Here is a 16,877-nt window from a genome sequence, read left to right on the forward strand (position 1 = left end):
TGGATATGGAGCGGGAGAGCGTGGTGTGCGTATGTGGCGCTGGAACTTGCGAGGTTAGGGTATGAGTGGGGGGAGCTGAAGGGGCAGGATCTCGGGAGACAGGGAAGGAAGGGTATGGAGTTGGAGAAGACCCAGTCAGCAGAGAATGAGAGGGAGGTGGTTGAGAAAGGAGAGCTAGAATTGAGGATGGACAAAGTGGAGGACGAGGAGCTGGAGGAGAGATGGGGGAAGTGGTATAGGGAGGTTGGTGTCAATGTGGCCTATGCGCCTATGACTGTGCATTATAGTCTTGAGAATGGGATTCTAGGGGAGGGTGCTATTGGAGGATTAGGGGCTGTGGTTGGCGCGCTGAGTATTGGGCAGGCTTGGAAGGAGACGGCTTAAGTGTGCGAATGACATTGCAATAATGACAAGGACGTGGGCTATTTGTTCCTGTTTTTGGTGTTTATTTGAGTGCATTTCTCAGTGACAGCATCGAATGGTTGTCACAAGAGCTGCATGTGGGTAATGTTTCTGGTTTGATTTCTGTATAACAAGCTTTTGTTTCAATTGAAATGCTGGCTACTTGTCTTCTAGCCAAGCTAATCCATCCTACAACGCTCACCATCTGCGCACACAAAACGCGGGTGACCCAAAAGACCAAGCGTGAACTCGAGCTTTAGACCGGTCAGCTTGCTCAACGAGCATTAATCATCAAAAGAATCAACATGGGATTGCCTATGCCTCAAGAGCTGCGTGTAGTTGAAACATTGAATAGATTCCCACGTGTACTGAGCAGATATCGATTTATTATGATCCCGCCTCGTGACATGCTTCTCAGAAAACAAACACCCTTTCTCATGCTGAAGAGCTGCCTGTACACCGCAAATTTTTAGATACCTATAGAAGAAGCTATTGCAGACTGAAACTGACCATTTGCAAAGTTTGGTGCCTCTCCACCAGCATTATTCTCTTCCGGTCCGCGGCTACTCACCTTGCCGGCGTAATAAAGGCGTTCCAAAACATAGTCTGGTCCTGTTGCGTTGCCCTTCTTTGAAGAATGGCCCAAAGAAGGTTGGCTACTGCCGCGTCAATCTAGCCTCTCTCATAGCATTTGCGCCACGCCAGTCCCAGGGCTTCCTCCCCACGTGCTATTACTCGGTCGTAGACTACTATGATGATATTTTTCAGGTCACCTGGAGGGGATTTGTCCTCGAAAATGTCGAACTCGGTGCCTGCAGTGCGAGGCAAGCCCTCGTGCTTTGATGGCTGCAAGTGGAAGGGTTGGCGGAGTGGAGCGATTGGCGGATTGAGTATATGCAGGTTGGGGTCGTTGTTGGTTGGAGTAGCAGCGTATCGGAGTGTTGGTATTCCAGAGACACAGACCTGTACGACAGAAGTTGTGCCGGAGAATAAACCAGGCTACGACATCATAGTCTTCCTACAATCCTTTGTTTGATAGCGATAACACCGTCGCTGAGAACATCACCAAGGTTTGTTCACCCACAAAGCAGCATGTGAGCCATGATACTGAAGCAGGTTAGGAACATCATCCCCGATTGCTTGCCATCGGTTATGTGGAACTGTTGCTGTCACAGAGTGCGTCTATCCAATAGGACATGCAAAAACGCCAAAAGTCACCACGAATAGAGAAGATGAGATGGCCTGTTTCTTAGTGCTTGTATGTATCTAAAATTTTCTGCCACTTGAAAAGCTTTTGCAAACATGAAATCAAGTAAAAAGCAGCACAATTGGAGACTAATATCAGAGTCTTGGTCCCCTCACAACAACAGACAAGACGAATGCTATATATGTCTTCACATTCATATCAAAAGACTAGCAAGCTATCTTCATCCCCATCTTTGTCTAACTTGGTTAAGGTCAACATCGTACTGACGTGTCCTTCATTACTATATGTATAGAGCTTCTTTGGATTGGCCGCCACCGAACAGACAATTCACATTGTCGACAATACACACGTGTTATAAAGAGAGTGAAGATCTGTCAGCTTCTAAACTGTTCGACCAGCTTCTTTGTGCCGTGGATAGCTCGGTGTTATATTTATCCGGCGCTAAAAATCGGAGGCCGAGTAGAGTAAATCATCATTCAACTTTCTGGTCCTGTCAACTCCTACGAGTATCACAATCAACTACAACACCTTTCATCCTCGACACCTCACCAACTCTACCTTCCTCATCTTCTGCATCGAACATCCAGGATTCCTACAACCCACTTCACATCCTCCAAGACCCGAGCCAACCAAAGCTACATCTACGTTGGTCTACAAGCTCCGTCACTAGGCCAGCTTCAAAATGTCTGCAGAGCCTGAGCACGTGGGGTCAAAGGCCAAGGTCAAGGCCAACTTGAAGTAAGTCCAGCTATTGCTCCATCTCTCACGAGACTTGATACTGACGCCGTGACAGTGATGCCTCCGGAGCTGAGAAGAAAGAGGTGAGCTTAAGCAGCGCCGAAGATATCCAGAAACTTGTCACTGACATGCCTCAGGAGTCCGACACAGCAACGGCTATTCTCAAGAAGAAGAAGAAGCCCAACTCTCTGATGTAGGTCTTGCCCATCTAGACTTTTGGAACCCGGGTTTGCTGACTTGGTGGTGGCAATAGTGTTACCGATGCTGTTAACGATGACAACTCAATCATCGCACTATCCAACAACACCATGGAGACGCTACAGCTGTTCCGTGGTGATACAGTACTCGTGAAAGGAAAGAAGAGAAAGGATACCGTTCTGATCGTGCTGGCGGATGATGATCTTGATGATGGATCAGCACGTATGAACCGCGTGGTTCGCCACAATCTCCGCGTTAAGCACGGTGATATCGTCACTGTTCACGCGTGTCCAGATATCAAATACGTAAGTTCCTAACCTGCCCTTCACACGATCTAAGCAGTCTCTAACACGCACCACTAGGCCAAGCGTATTGCCGTCCTTCCCATCGCTGATACCGTCGAAGGCCTAACTGGCTCCCTTTTCGATGTCTTCCTCGCTCCCTATTTCCGCGAAGCCTACAGACCGGTACGACAAGGTGATCTTTTCACAGTCCGTGGAGGCATGAGGCAGGTTGAGTTCAAGGTCGTAGAGGTCGATCCACCAGAGTTCGGCATTGTGGCACAAGATACCGTCATACATTGTGAAGGAGAGCCCATTCAGCGCGAGGACGAGGAGGGCAACCTGAATGAGGTGGGATATGATGACATCGGTGGATGCCGAAAGCAGATGGCCCAGATCCGAGAGTTGGTCGAACTGCCTCTCCGACATCCTCAGCTGTTCAAGTCCATCGGCATCAAGCCTCCTCGTGGTATTCTCATGTTTGGTCCTCCCGGTACCGGAAAGACTTTGATGGCTCGTGCTGTGGCCAACGAGACTGGAGCTTTCTTTTTCTTGATCAACGGTCCTGAAATCATGTCCAAGATGGCCGGAGAATCAGAATCAAACCTCCGCAAAGCATTCGAGGAGGCAGAGAAGAACTCTCCAGCAATCATCTTTATCGACGAGATCGATTCCATCGCACCCAAGCGTGAGAAGACCAACGGAGAGGTTGAGCGCCGTGTGGTGTCTCAGCTTCTGACTCTCATGGACGGCATGAAAGCCCGCTCAAACGTGGTAGTCATGGCTGCCACGAATCGACCCAACTCCATCGATCCTGCGCTTCGTCGCTTCGGGCGTTTCGATCGTGAAGTCGACATCGGTATCCCGGACCCCACTGGCCGCCTTGAGATTCTCCAGATCCACACCAAGAACATGAAGCTTGGAGAAGATGTTGACCTCGAGTCGATTGCCGCAGAGACTCATGGTTACGTTGGTTCAGATGTTGCTTCTCTTTGCTCTGAGGCTGCTATGCAGCAGATCCGTGAGAAGATGGACCTGATTGATTTGGACGAGGATACCATCGATGCGGAGGTCCTTGACTCTTTAGGCGTCACTATGGAGAACTTCCGTTTCGCACTGGGTGTCTCAAATCCCTCTGCTCTTCGTGAAGTTGCCGTTGTGGAGGTACCCAACGTTCGCTGGGATGACATTGGAGGCTTGGAGAACGTCAAGCGCGAGCTTATCGAGAGCGTCCAATATCCCGTCGATCACCCTGAGAAATTCCTCAAATTCGGTCTTTCGCCATCTCGTGGTGTTCTATTCTACGGTCCCCCAGGTACTGGTAAGACTTTGCTTGCCAAAGCAGTCGCCAACGAGTGCGCTGCCAACTTCATCTCGATTAAAGGCCCTGAGCTGCTGAGCATGTGGTTCGGTGAGTCGGAGAGCAATATTCGAGATATTTTCGACAAGGCTAGGGCCGCCGCTCCTTGTGTTGTTTTCCTTGATGAGTTGGACTCCATTGCGAAGTCGCGCGGTGGATCCAATGGTGACGCTGGAGGAGCTTCCGATCGTGTTGTCAACCAGCTCTTGACAGGTAAGCCAGAGTGACTCATGTCCAGCTCTCTTACGGTATACTAACTCATTCTACAGAGATGGATGGCATGACTTCGAAAAAGAACGTCTTCGTTATCGGTGCCACCAATCGTCCCGAGCAGCTTGATAACGCTCTCTGCCGTCCTGGACGTCTCGACACCTTGGTCTACGTTCCCCTGCCTGACGAAACCTCGCGTATCGGTATCCTCAAGGCTCAATTGCGCAAGACTCCTGTGGCTGATGACGTCGACATTAACTATATTGCGAGCCGCACTCACGGCTTCTCTGGTGCCGATCTCGGCTTCGTCACTCAGCGTGCCGTTAAGCTCGCCATCAAGCAATCCATCTCCATTGATATTGAGCGAACCAAGGAGCGTGAGGCTGCTGGTGAAGACGTCAAGATGGAGGAAGACATTGACGCTGAGGACCCAGTTCCCGAGCTTACCAAAGCCCATTTCGAGGAGGCTATGCAGTCAGCTAGGAGATCAGTCTCTGATGTTGAGGTCCGTCGCTACGAAGCATTCGCACAGAGCATGAAGAACTCCAGTGGAAGCAACTTTTTCCGATTTCCAGATGCGGACGCAGCTGCTGATGCTGCAGGGAACGGCAATGGATTCGGTGACGCTGGCAACGATGATTCTCTTTACGACTAGATGCTAAGCCCTGGTGTGCATTTGGGTTCGGAAACCTCGGTTCTTTACAATATTGCATACACGGTGTTTGTGCGCTATCACTTGATGGCATCTCGGCGAGAAGGGCAGGGCACATAGTAGAATGGTCACTTCAACCGGTGCGATGTGCCTTAGATACTTGAACAGCAAGCAGATTTTAGATTCAGAAGCATTCTACATCCATTCACTTTCACCGAGGGCTTTTCGCTCCAACGAAGTAATTTTTTTGCATACTCGTTTCAATCGTGTCTAAGCTCCATGTCTAAGCTCCTTCATTGCCTTGCAACCTTTCCTCTCCTTCCCTCTCATACTTAGACGCATGATCCACATTGCAGTCTCAATCTTCTTTCGATAGACATTTCATTGCTCTGGCTCTCTGCCCCAATCCTTATTCTTCATGACTCTGCCAGCCTAGTGACTCTTCCTGACGCCGGTCTCCACCTTGGCTGCAAGACCAAGCCCGAGTCTCAACCGTGAGTACCCGACATTCTTCACTAGCCGAAACCGTGACGGTATACTCTAATCATAGCCATGACATCGCTCGCAAGTTCGAGGCGTGTAGGATCCCACACCGGAAGCATTCAGAGGCCGATTCTCCTCCTCCGGACACCAACGCGCCCCCTCTTCAATCCCAGAACCCCTTCCCCTCAGGCTCCAATTCCACCCTCTGATCCAGCACACCTCTCACCACCGTCGCCGCTTCCGCAATAGCTTTCTCCGGCATCCGTATATCCACCTTCTCCTCGCCCTCGCCATTCCGTCCTCCATTCACCCCCTTCTCTTTATCTCCCTGCCCCTCATCATCCACCTCCTCCTCCTCCTCCTCCTCCTCAACACCCCTCGCCTCCCTCACAATCACCCCAACCAGATCTTCCCACTTCCAATACTCCCTACTCTCCAGCAACTGCAGCGTTCGCTGCTTCACCTTCTCCTGCCAGTCTGCGGCCTGCGTTTCCGTCTCCAGTGTTGTGCGGAGGGTTTTGATGGTTTTGGGGGTTAAGACTGCGTCTTGGAGGGATGTGCGGAGGCTCGGGTCGAGGGGGGAGGTGGGGGTGCGGGGGATGAGGATTGGGGGGGTGGAGTTGGATGCCATTGAGACGGGTGCGGGTAGCAGTTGAGGGTATGTGTCTTGTGGGCTGCTATCCCGGCCTGAGAGAAGATTACCGGGTCATGACCATGTGGTGTTGAGTCATGCTTCGTTCGATGTCTCAGTCATCACTTTTCCCGAGGCGGAGTGGCATTTGGCGCTAGGCCGGATGCGGCGCCCTTAATATCTTGCTGCGCATTTTCAGTCTTCCTGAACTCATAGTCGTGCACGCTTCAAACAACATTACATCCGTAAGCACATAGGGACATTTGTACCTGATACACAGATGTGCATGGATATGTGCATCTTTGGCGTCATTCACCGCTCTTGGTCTACTTCAATTTTTAATCTCTTCAGGAACGTCATGTAACAGCTCTTCTACAACATAAACTGTAACATACATGTGCTGATGGTTCTCAAGGCGACGTTTCATCAAACAGGCATCGAAAGAAAGTCATAGAGGGGCTGGTAGGTGTGTTTGAGCCGCTTGAGGCCGACGCCAGAGTAATCGCGTTGGAAATCGTATCTCTCAGCTCTGGTGATACTCGTAGCAGTGGCGGTGGTAGCACTGGCAATTCCTTATCAATCCGATTTTGTACAGTTGTGGGACTGTTTGGGATTGTCTGCTCTGGTTGTTTTTTTCTTATGGCTAAGGCTGTGCTCGCTTTCCTCCGACGCCTTTGCATTAACGATTCGTGACACTCCATGCAAAAGAATCCCTGCGAAGTCCGAGCGTATTTCAGGTTCTCGATGTTCTTTTTGCAGCCTCGACACTTGAAGCATGTTGCACAAAAGGTCTGGCCGCCCGTGAAAATGACAAGGTCCTCTATCTTGTTGTTACCGACGCTTCAGCTATTCGTACAGTCGTTGCAGATGAGTGACCCGTCGCCGAGGAGGCCGAGATTGGCAGCGGGGCCCCAAATGATACCGCAGGTGTTGCAACAGAAACAGTCAAGGTGCCAACGGCTGCCCCCTGCATTTGCATTAGCTTGACAGTATCTGATGAAGAATATGTATGGTTCACCAAGTTCAAACGCTCTCCATTCTCCTATTATCTTCCCGCAACCTCGACACGGATAAGCTGGCTCGTCTTCCATTGGTTCGTAAGATTGTGAGGAGGTACTCTGGGGTTGTGAATATAGAAGTGGATCTGAGGGACCCGCCAGTGGTAGATTAGATTTCGGGGCTGGATCTTCAGTAATATTTGCACTGGTCTTGTCTCTATAGTGCTCCTCCAACTGGAAAGGACTGTAACGATCCTCAAATGGGTGAGATGGGGGTAGAGAATGAGCCCGGTGGAGACTTTGCTGCTGTGTCCGGGTGGACGCCGGCCGACGTCCCCGAGCAGCTGCAGAACTATTTGCTGGAATTGGTTCACGGACGTTATGTAGCTGAGTGTGTTGTCTATCTCTATAATCACTGTTGTAAGGGCCGGTAGACGCCCTCTCCTTTGCTTGGGCTGACCATGTCTGCGTGGATCGTTGAGGATTGTAAGTTTCTTCCTCGGTGATCGCCAGGTTTATCACCGAAATGTTTGACACTTCTGCCATACTCAAGTCTGAGAAGTACGACCATCCCAGCGAGTACACATTGTTCGTTAATGCGGAAATGACAGACTTGCGAAATGCCTGGGTCCTCCTATAAACACGAGACCTTTGTAAATCGTCCGAGAAGTCGAAGCGTAATAATTCGCTCCCAATGGCTTCTTCATAGCTCAAATCAGGCGGGCGTGCATGGATGGTTGCAAGAGACTCCGTATCGTCTACCGACATCCAATCTGCACCGCCCCTCCTCTGCAGATCCAGAATCTCCAGTGCTTGTACTCTGGATGACATTTCCTTATAGCATTGCTCTACGATTCCGTGCAGTCGGCTCACCGAGTCTGTGGCTTCGGCAATCGTGTGTCTACGAAATATCAGCACCCACTCGGACGACAGCTCTTGGCGGATAGGGACAAACCCATTCACAATATTGAGCACCAAAGATAACGATGCCTTGTGGTTCTGCAGCCTGTCGATAAGACTCACGATCACTGGCTCCTTTCTCGCCCATTTCAAGCGATCCAACACGTTCAAATCTTCGGTCTTCAGTTCATCGAGCAGCCTTTCAAGCTCTGAGAACGTATGCACGCAGCCACCGACAATGGTCACCACCTTTTCCACCTTGAGCAAGGAAGTCCTTGATCTGTTAGGTGAGTCTGGCCCGAGAAGAAATGTCTGCAGATGCGACAAGATTCCACCTATGTCGCTCACCTCGGTGAGTACGACCTGAGCCTGCTGTGGCGCTGCGATGGTGGATTTTGTGAAATTGGTCAAAAGTACAGATATCTGAGCTGCAGCCGTAATGACACCCACTATGCCAGCTGCGATGCTCAGTGGGTCCGACATGACTAAAGAGTACGTTGATGTGGCTCTTACATCTCGAGTCGCAAGCCAAAACTTTTGGTCTCCGACTATGTTGCTGGAGAGGACAACACTTCTATCATAAAAAACTGCGTAGAATAAACTGATTGCGCACCCTTCTTCCAGAAGAAAAGGGGCTGTAGTGGCAATGATCAGGCTGAAAAAGGGCGAAGTAAGCAGCGGCGGTCAGCTTCGGTAAACCGCCATGGTGGTCTGAACAACTTCCTCATTCGTCTTTTCCACACAGCCTTGCATACGTCCAAGGCGGCTGGGATCTGCGAGGTAGCCTATTGCACAATGCGCCCAGAAACAGTCCTCGGCGAGTAACAGTCCGGCGATTCTGGAACGCATGCTTCTTGGTCGTGCCACTCTCCAAGCCCCTTGCATTTGGCAAAGGAGAGAGCGGGTTATTTGGACCAGCTCATTCGCGTCTTCCACGCATGAGATACCTCAGGTCTGCGCTTCGACTGCTAAGGCAAAACATCGCGCGGAGAAAAGGAATTGGCTCTACGTTTGAGCGATCAGAATGACTCGACATAGGAAGCGGTGATGTCTGACTGAGAGAAATTGCCATGACAGATTGCTGACAGGAACCCTCTGGTGAGCATCGAGACCTTTGAGATCACAAGCCGTCTGCTTCGACACCTACTTGAATCCGCGCTCTGTTCTCATCCTCGATGAAGCAGCAACGTCGTAAGTCTCTAGCCACCATGGCCGAGCAGAGAGTTATACAGATGCCCAATCCTGAGCGCGAGCAAAGACGCCTACGTCCCCAAATCATGCAACCCTCTCCGACTAAATCCATCGTTTTCAACGCCCGTCACGTCATCTCGCATCAACCCGCCTCTTCGCATCTTCCCCCCTCTCTTCTTCACATGGATCGGATCCTTCTCCTCCCCAGTCTCCTTCAGCCCTTCCAGAACATTGCCATAAGCCGTAGCATTCGCCATCGCAAGCTTTCCCTTCGCGACAGCCTCGAGCTCAGCGAGCAGTTGCCGCGAAGGAGCACTCTCCCCGTCCACCACATTCTCATAAGTCGTAGCATCAACAATCGTCTCCCCGCCACTCCCCTCCAGCGCGAACTTCACCGTCGCATTGCCCTCACGGTACGTACTCTCCGCGGGCCCGACGGTGACGAAGCCTGGGTTGACGAGGTTCTGTCCGGTGGCGATGTCGTAACGGTGGATGGTTCGCTCGAAGATGGCTAGTGCCGTCAGAGGCTGGTAGTAGGGCACTTCGTGACCGGATTCGTAGATGCGGGCGAAGGCGAAGGCGCCGTTTTGCTTTGCTTGGCCGTGGACGACGAGGTCGGAGGTGGAGATGTCGACGTAGCCGGCGGTCGAGGAGCCCAGGACGGGGATGGAGTTGTAGACGGCTTCGCCGCCGAGCCAGTTGCCTGTTTTCTTTTGTTAGCTTGTTCGGTCGATATATTGCAGTGGAGATGGGGAGTACACACTGTTGTAGTCCGCATCTCCGTATACCATGGTGACCTGTTCTGAAGTGAGCTGCAGCTGCTATACGATTCGGAGGTGTATTTACAGCAACGCCTTGTTCCACAAGCACCAAGACGTCTGTTGTAGTGCCGTCCAATCTACCATCATCGCCTGTGGTGTTGAACGCATTCGCCACTGCAACCGACTGCTCCGTATAATTTACATAGGCACCTATCGCTGCCTGCACCGTTGCGTCGTTCAAATAGCGGACGTAGGACTCTGGGGGATACCTAAAATGGCCAGTCATGCGCTGTTTGCCTTCGGATCGAACCCGACTCACGGATCAGGTTCGAGTTCTCTGATATCATCCTCATCGCGGCCGGTGACCTCGTCGTAGAAGTTCTCGACGTAGTTCAGACAGAAATTGTCGGCTGCCGCACAAACGGCATTCGTCCCGGTAGCTTTACAGTTTTGCAACTGGTCAACGCAGCCACCAGACCCGTAGACGGTGGAGTATAGCGACGACGCGGCGGAGTCGTTGTATGGCATATAGTCATACGTGTTTCCGGGAGATACCTGCTATTTTCAGTCCTTGCGAGATGGCACTCTCAAGAGGAGATAGCTACCGTAAAATTATAGTAAGCGGCATACTGGATTCGCCTCATTTAGCGACAAAAGTACTTCTCCGCATGGTTCACCACACCATACCTGTATCAGGGGATCGATCCATCCGTTTACAATAGTCACCGACTCAAGACTGATCTTCGTCGTATTTGGTATTTGTCTCGCATTTTGGGCCTCAATATACTCGGCAAAGACTGGGCCGTAGTGGCCCCCATAGCTCTCTTCCCACAAACGTGTCAGTATCTTGCGGTAACAGAAGGTTGCGCTACTGACCAGTTGCGAAATGGAATCCCTCCCTCGCATACTGTGGGAAAGCTCCTATGAATCCCTGCAAAGTCGCATAAAACGCAGAGGCTACCGTGAAGGTCGAGACCGGAAGCCCAATCAAGTCATTGGGATTCGAATATGTCCCGCACGTGCCTTTAGTGACTTCGTCGGAAGGACAGATGTCATCTTGCGCAAGGACGACGGATCCGTCTTCCGGATTGATATACCCGGGTGTCGTTGTTGAGTATGAGAATCCAGTCTGCACGGGCTGATCGATGAACAGCAGATTGCTGGCATTTGTCCAGGAGTAAGGGTTGTTGACAACGTTCCCATTTGCATCGATTGCACAAGGCCCAATCTCTTGGAACAATCCTACCATCGAGCTGGTTCCAGGTCCGCCATTGATCCATGTGGTCAAGGGTGCCGTAGTCGGATCTGCATTCCTCGCCTCGAAGAACCAGAAGAACATGTGCTCCTCAGCTGACACGTCGACATATCCGCTTATGCTTTTAATGTCGTCTCTTTGCTCGCAGATGCCCGGCGGGACATCTTTGTAGCGTACTTGATAAGTTGCGGGATGACGAGATGCAGTTGTCAAGTTCGTAGGAGGAGAGAGAAACTGCGAAAAGGCAGGTCCAGCTGCTAATAAAGACCACAAAAGAACGGCAAGTATGGAAAACATCGAAAACGCAGAAATGCGTAGACTCGCAGACAGATGTAGTATGAGAATGGGCAGTTCAACTATGTTATACGTTCAGCATTTAGAAACGATGAATCGCTGGTGGAACGCAACACAAAGAATGCCCGGTTTGCGTTCGGTATGAGATTTCTCCAAAGGCGCATGTACAATATTAAAATTAATGGTTGCTAAGTCATTTATAGCCTTGATGCGATACCCGACAAGCATTTTTCTATTTTACTGAATCCCGCGACACTCGAAACGTTGATATGCTGGCAAGGAGCATGGACCATAGTGGCCCACGTGCTGTAACGTTCTTCCTTGAATTCTCCGACAAAGCACGGAATGAGGCCCAGACGGCCAGAACGACACGCGCTTCCTCTTGTACAGCCGCGAAACTTCGCCGTATCCGGCGGGGTTTTCTTGTGCGTTTGGTAGTCACCTAGGTCAAAGCTTTTAGCGCGCAACTTGCATGGATCACATCATGATCTCAAGTCTGCAATTTAGATTCTCTTACCAATCTCGTTTACGCAAGCATCATTTTCTCCTGAACTACAACATGGTGTAGCTCTTCTCCTTGAATTATAGCAGTAAATATGGGCCCTTGTCTCTCTTCGGCTCCGGATCTACATCCACGACTTGACCGTGGACTGTGATCGGTTGGTGAGTTTGATGGCATCGCTTTGGAGTCTAGTGCCTATTGTCAAGCACCTCTCATCGAATCTCGCCGCCTTAGCTATTCTCGTCTCCCAGGTCCTCCGAGACCCTCGCCAGACCTCTTGTCATACGTCGAGATGACGAGGCTTTTGGTGGAGGATCTTTTCGAGGTCCGATCGAAGTTCTGTGAATGGAGCTAGCAAGAGTGCCATTCAACGCAAGCTCATCCGTCGATGTGTCAGATTCTTGTTCGACAATCCCATTTGTAGAGGGTGATAGAAGGCTATGCGTGGACGAATCTAATTCTGAAGATTCCGTGTTTGGCGCCTTCCCATTCGCCGCAGCAATAAGCTCCTTCCGTTTCTCTTGTGCCCAGTCTCTAGCGTTTCTGAGGGCGCTAGCTCCTTGTCGGAACGTATCTGGGGTGTCCGTCATCATCCATCCTCTCAGCTGAGTCATGTGATACTCAATCGGATTTTGGGAGTCCTTGGACGGAACAGGATGCGTAGAGTATATCGTGAGGGCGCCACTGCCACCATCATAGGTGGAGCTAATTGTATAAGCATTGTAGTCATACGATGGCTCGCCAACGACATATGACCGGAGTTCTTGTATACCACGGGCACCCAAAGCACCGTCATACAAAGCTTGTCGCTTACATACGGCCGAACTCCCATCTGGCCCCTTTCCTTCGGTAAAAAAATTGGGCAAGCATGGGGCGGCAGTATTTGTTGACGGCACAATGTAGGGGCCTAGTTCAGCCCGGATCTGTTTGTGTAATTCGGCTGGGCCTGTCCCGTCGTAGAAGTCCGGCTTAGCTTTGGTGATAGAGCCATCGGTCAGATCTTTGAGGTTTCCGAACGGGAGGTTGTATTGCGAGGGGATCCGGGCGGTGCCAGCAATGACTGGGAACGCTTTGCTCATTACTTTGTTTTCGGTCAAAGCCTGCATATTAGCTTTTTCAAATTTCCGAAACTCTTCACGAGGAAAGCGTGATGGCGAAAGGGAGGGCCGTGGCTTTGCTAGCCTCTCGTGTATCTCCTCCCAATTGTCTGGATATACGAAGCCGTCGTCATTATCATCATACCCATCAGGATAAACGCCGTGATCGATGAGATGCTGCTGGAAGCTAGGGTCATAGGCAGAGGTTCTCCTGGTCTTCGACGATGTATCCGAGTCTCTTCCAGTTCTGGCTCGTTTCCTGGAGCCCAATTGACTTGAGTCCATGGTCTGATGGGAAAAATCTGCGGTTCCGGGTTCAGGATACTAGCAAGCGGTCAGAGAGCATCCTTAAAAATGGTTAAACGTGACTTACAGCTCGAAGTTTACCTAGGCTTGGTCCGCCGTGTCTCGCCAAGCGCTTGAGCTGTGTAAGGTCAATGTCTTTCTTGTCGGTCCGATCAGGCGGCACAGGAGCAGCAGGCCACACGGTTCTTCGATCAAACTCTTGGAGTGCGCGGGGAGTGAGCCACTGCCGTGACAAGTTATCCCAGAAGGAATTGGGCGTCCTGTGCCGTTGATTGTCGAGCTTTCGTCGTTTGGCGGTGGGCGGCGGCGAAGAGTCGGTCGTAGGCTCTACTTCAGTTGACAGCTGTCGCTTTTGATTTCGGGGCGCTGGAGCCTTTTGTGAAGGCATTGATTCTCAATGCTCTTGAAACGACCTGCTCAAATGGATGATAGGTAGGGAACAATCAGATGCGGAGGTGTAGTTTGCGCGCGCCTCGCGCAACAACACTGCGTTTTGTGTTATTAGCATTGCGGAGCTGACAGCCAATCATCCAGGTAGCCATTCAACGGAGAACGGCTCCTGCCTAGAACTGCTATTAATATATATATATCAATAGATCATATTACCTAGAAGCATTGGACCTTGATCTCTATGAAACCGGCAATTGAGTTGAACGACATGGTGTACTCTAGATAAGCGCGCGCGTCGTGCAACCACCATCAACCAATCAGAAGAAAGGACCATTGCCAAGCAATGCTAAGTGTATCTACGCGCTAAGGTACATGACTCAATTAGCATCTGCGACAACTTTCAAGTCGGTCTAATGATGGCGTGAGCACTTATCCTCTGTCAATTCGATCGATATGGCGAATTTGGTGAGTGACTTTGCCTTTTATCTTACCTCTTTTCCACCCCTACCCAATTGGCTGTCCCCATCCAGGGTTTGCACTACTAACAAGGCTTATACTAACAACTCATCAACATCAGGACTTACGCGTCGCCGATAAGTATCGGCTGCGAGAGAAGATCGGTGGTGGCAGTTTCGGCGCTGTCTACATAGGTAATCACGGATGCGTCTGGCCACAGTTGCTTCTTGAGACTCACTCACGGCGCTCAAGGAACCCATGTCGACTCCGGTGAGGAGGTTGCCATCAAACTTGAACACATCTCCGTCGATCCTTCCTTCCTCGAATGTGAAGCTGATATCTACCGATCGCTTTCTGGTGGTGCCGGTATTCCACGAGTGCACGCCTATGTGACCGAGTGCGAATATAACGCCATGGTATTCGACCTCTTGGGTCCGAGTTTGGAAGACCTGTTCAATTTCTGCGGTCGCAAATTTTCTCTCAAGACAGTCTTGATGCTCGTCGACCAACTCCTTTGTCGTCTGGAGTATATCCATGCCCACGATGTCATCCATCGAGACATCAAGCCGGAGAACTGCTTGATGGGCGTGGGGAAGCAGGGAAACCAGGTTTATGTGACCGACTTGGGTCTCGCGACGGAACGACGTCCTGCCCAGGCGGACGCCAACACTGGTCGTTCTCTGCGTCCCAGCTTGGTTGGCACAGCACGTTTTGCCAGCGTCAACGGCCATTTAGGTGTTGGTAAGTGCAACATCCTGTCCTCTTGCCGTTCAAATAACTCATAATCACCCAAGTACAACATCGCTGCGACGACTTAGAATCTCTCGGATATATGCTTCTCTACTTCATTCGGCCCTCTCTTCCCTGGCAAGGTCTCAAGGCCGCGAATCATGAGCAAAGGGAGGAGCTTATTTTGGAGAAGAAGCAGACGATCAGTGTTGAAGAATTGTGTGAGGGCCTGCCTCGGGCGTTCGCGGCTTATTTTGACTACATCCGCTCCCTGGGATTTGACGATAAACCTAAGTATTCCTATCTGCGCAAAATCTTCCGTGATCTCTTCGTACGCGAGGGTTTCAATCACGATAATGTGTTTGATTGGACTATCCTCAAATATCTGCAGACTACAGAATAAAGGATGGTCATGGGTCCCATACTAAACAGAGTGGCACATGGTTGCTTTTGACAAAATAACGGGAACTCGCAAAGTTGCGCTCGGACGAAGGCCGTGTTTGGGAGGGAGGAAAGCTAGAGTTCCTACCCACAGTGGAGGAAGGTTGAATCCAGAAACGAAATCAGATTTTCGAACTTCCCCCGTTGGCTCTTCCGATCTGTGCTGTCGTTCGCTGGCATTGATTTGCAGAAGGAGTTGTGTCAATGGGATAGCTTGCAGTTCAAGAACAACGCTTGCAGGGTTGCGACAGCTCAGATTCTCACTCTTGCGAGTATTGGAAATTGCAGAGGACCAGCACGGGTATGGAAGCGAAAGGACTGCCTTGGGATCACGTCCAGCCATGAACGATTGATCTAGTTCAATTCATTGTTCTTGAGGCTACATTGAACTCTATTCTCGTTGTTTCTTCAGGTCCAAGACGGCTTGATGCGAATCGGCTTTATCACGTGAATACTTATGGAGTTGACATAGATGTCTTGAATTGACACGCTTGCAGCACGGCGCGCTCCCCTATTTCCAGCTTTGCCTTGATCCCCGATCACTCTATATCAGATTTCGAGTCCCTGTTCACTTGCTTCCGCCAAATGGCAATGATTATGAACAAATCCAAGATCGTTGCGGAAGGAGCATTTCGCATTCGTGACCCGATTAGAATAATGGAGGCCAAACACTTGATGTCCAAAACCCAGACCTTGCCAAAAAAGCGATGCGGTATGTATCCGTCAAAAATACCATCTCTTAGTTTTAGAAAGGCGACTGCTAGACTAGAGTTTATAGCGCTTATCTTTCTCCTACGGCTATTTTGAATCCACCAACGGCCTTGGGATCTTCGATACTGACACTTATTAGGAGTTTTAGGAGCGACTGGAGCAGTTGGAACACGGTTCGTCCTGTTGCTCACCCAGCATCCTCTACTAGATCTAGTGGCCGTAGGTGCTTCTGAGCGGTCTGCGGGTAAACGATACTCGGATGCAGTACGCTGGAAGCAGTCAGTACCAATGCCGGCAGGAATCGCTGAATTGGTCATGCGCCGTTGTGTGCCTTCCGAGTATCTGGATTGCGAAATTATCTTCTCGGGTCTGGACGCGGATGTGGCGGGTGAGGTGGAAATGGCCTTTCTCAAAGCCGACTTTGCTGTCTTTTCGAACGCCAAAAATTTCCGACTGGCACCTCTCATCCCTCTTGTCGTGCCCGTGGTCAACTTTGGACACACCCAGTTGATTCCAACCCAGCGTCGGCATTACAACCTGGGCAAAGGCTTCCTCGTGTGCAACTCTAATTAGCAATTCCATAGCAACATGGTCTTCAGTGACTGTCCATAGCTCCATGCATCAATCAAGCAGATTGACACTTGCTAGCTTTGCCTTGTAAGCAGCCTTCAATACTTGTTGAAT

General features: G+C 50.6%; 7 protein-coding genes across 7 annotated transcripts in view; 4 read left to right on the forward strand and 3 right to left on the reverse strand.

Annotated features, from left to right (window-relative positions):
* Nucleotides 1-384, forward strand: part of HO173_003540 (uncharacterized protein) — a gene marked incomplete at both ends in the record, with an annotated part of 899 nt that extends 515 nt beyond the window's left edge. Inside the window, one exon of the mRNA XM_037305465.1 lies at nt 1-384. This exon is cut by the window's left edge and continues 358 nt beyond it. Coding sequence (XP_037167567.1) covers nt 1-384 — 384 coding nt within the window.
* Nucleotides 385-2,291: 1,907 nt separating this feature from the next.
* HO173_003541 (uncharacterized protein) lies at nt 2,292-5,051 on the forward strand (the record flags this gene model as incomplete). The annotated part of the gene is made up of 6 exons (XM_037305466.1): nt 2,292-2,347; nt 2,403-2,430; nt 2,485-2,540; nt 2,601-2,850; nt 2,908-4,399; nt 4,456-5,051. 6 exons carry the CDS (start codon nt 2,292-2,294, stop codon nt 5,049-5,051), a joined length of 2,478 nt encoding a protein of 825 aa, XP_037167568.1.
* Nucleotides 5,052-5,694: 643 nt separating this feature from the next.
* On the reverse strand, nt 5,695-6,162 carry HO173_003542 (uncharacterized protein; the record flags this gene model as incomplete). Its single annotated transcript, XM_037305467.1, has 1 exon — nt 5,695-6,162. One exon carries the CDS (start codon nt 6,160-6,162, stop codon nt 5,695-5,697), a length of 468 nt encoding a protein of 155 aa, XP_037167569.1.
* An 842-nt stretch (nt 6,163-7,004) lies between these two features.
* HO173_003543 (uncharacterized protein) lies at nt 7,005-11,564 on the reverse strand (the record flags this gene model as incomplete). The annotated part of the gene is made up of 8 exons (XM_037305468.1): nt 7,005-8,715; nt 9,327-9,954; nt 10,015-10,048; nt 10,098-10,281; nt 10,332-10,567; nt 10,618-10,641; nt 10,700-10,836; nt 10,889-11,564. 8 exons carry the CDS (start codon nt 11,562-11,564, stop codon nt 7,005-7,007), a joined length of 3,630 nt encoding a protein of 1,209 aa, XP_037167570.1.
* A 729-nt stretch (nt 11,565-12,293) lies between these two features.
* On the reverse strand, nt 12,294-13,854 carry HO173_003544 (uncharacterized protein; the record flags this gene model as incomplete). The annotated part of the gene is made up of 2 exons (XM_037305469.1): nt 12,294-13,484; nt 13,534-13,854. The coding sequence occupies 2 exons, from the start codon at nt 13,852-13,854 to the stop codon at nt 12,294-12,296; spliced, it is 1,512 nt and encodes a 503-aa protein (XP_037167571.1).
* A 455-nt stretch (nt 13,855-14,309) lies between these two features.
* HO173_003545 (uncharacterized protein) lies at nt 14,310-15,444 on the forward strand (the record flags this gene model as incomplete). The annotated part of the gene is made up of 4 exons (XM_037305470.1): nt 14,310-14,321; nt 14,434-14,506; nt 14,565-15,053; nt 15,107-15,444. 4 exons carry the CDS (start codon nt 14,310-14,312, stop codon nt 15,442-15,444), a joined length of 912 nt encoding a protein of 303 aa, XP_037167572.1.
* A 695-nt stretch (nt 15,445-16,139) lies between these two features.
* Nucleotides 16,140-16,766, forward strand: HO173_003546 (uncharacterized protein; the record flags this gene model as incomplete). The annotated part of the gene is made up of 2 exons (XM_037305471.1): nt 16,140-16,194; nt 16,333-16,766. 2 exons carry the CDS (start codon nt 16,140-16,142, stop codon nt 16,764-16,766), a joined length of 489 nt encoding a protein of 162 aa, XP_037167573.1.
* Nucleotides 16,767-16,877: the final 111 nt, after the last annotated feature.

Source organism: Letharia columbiana (assembly GCF_014066305.1).
Source record: "Letharia columbiana isolate WasteWater2 chromosome Unknown Sc0000009_s0, whole genome shotgun sequence".
NCBI classification, from domain to species: Eukaryota; Fungi; Ascomycota; class Lecanoromycetes; order Lecanorales; family Parmeliaceae; genus Letharia; species Letharia columbiana.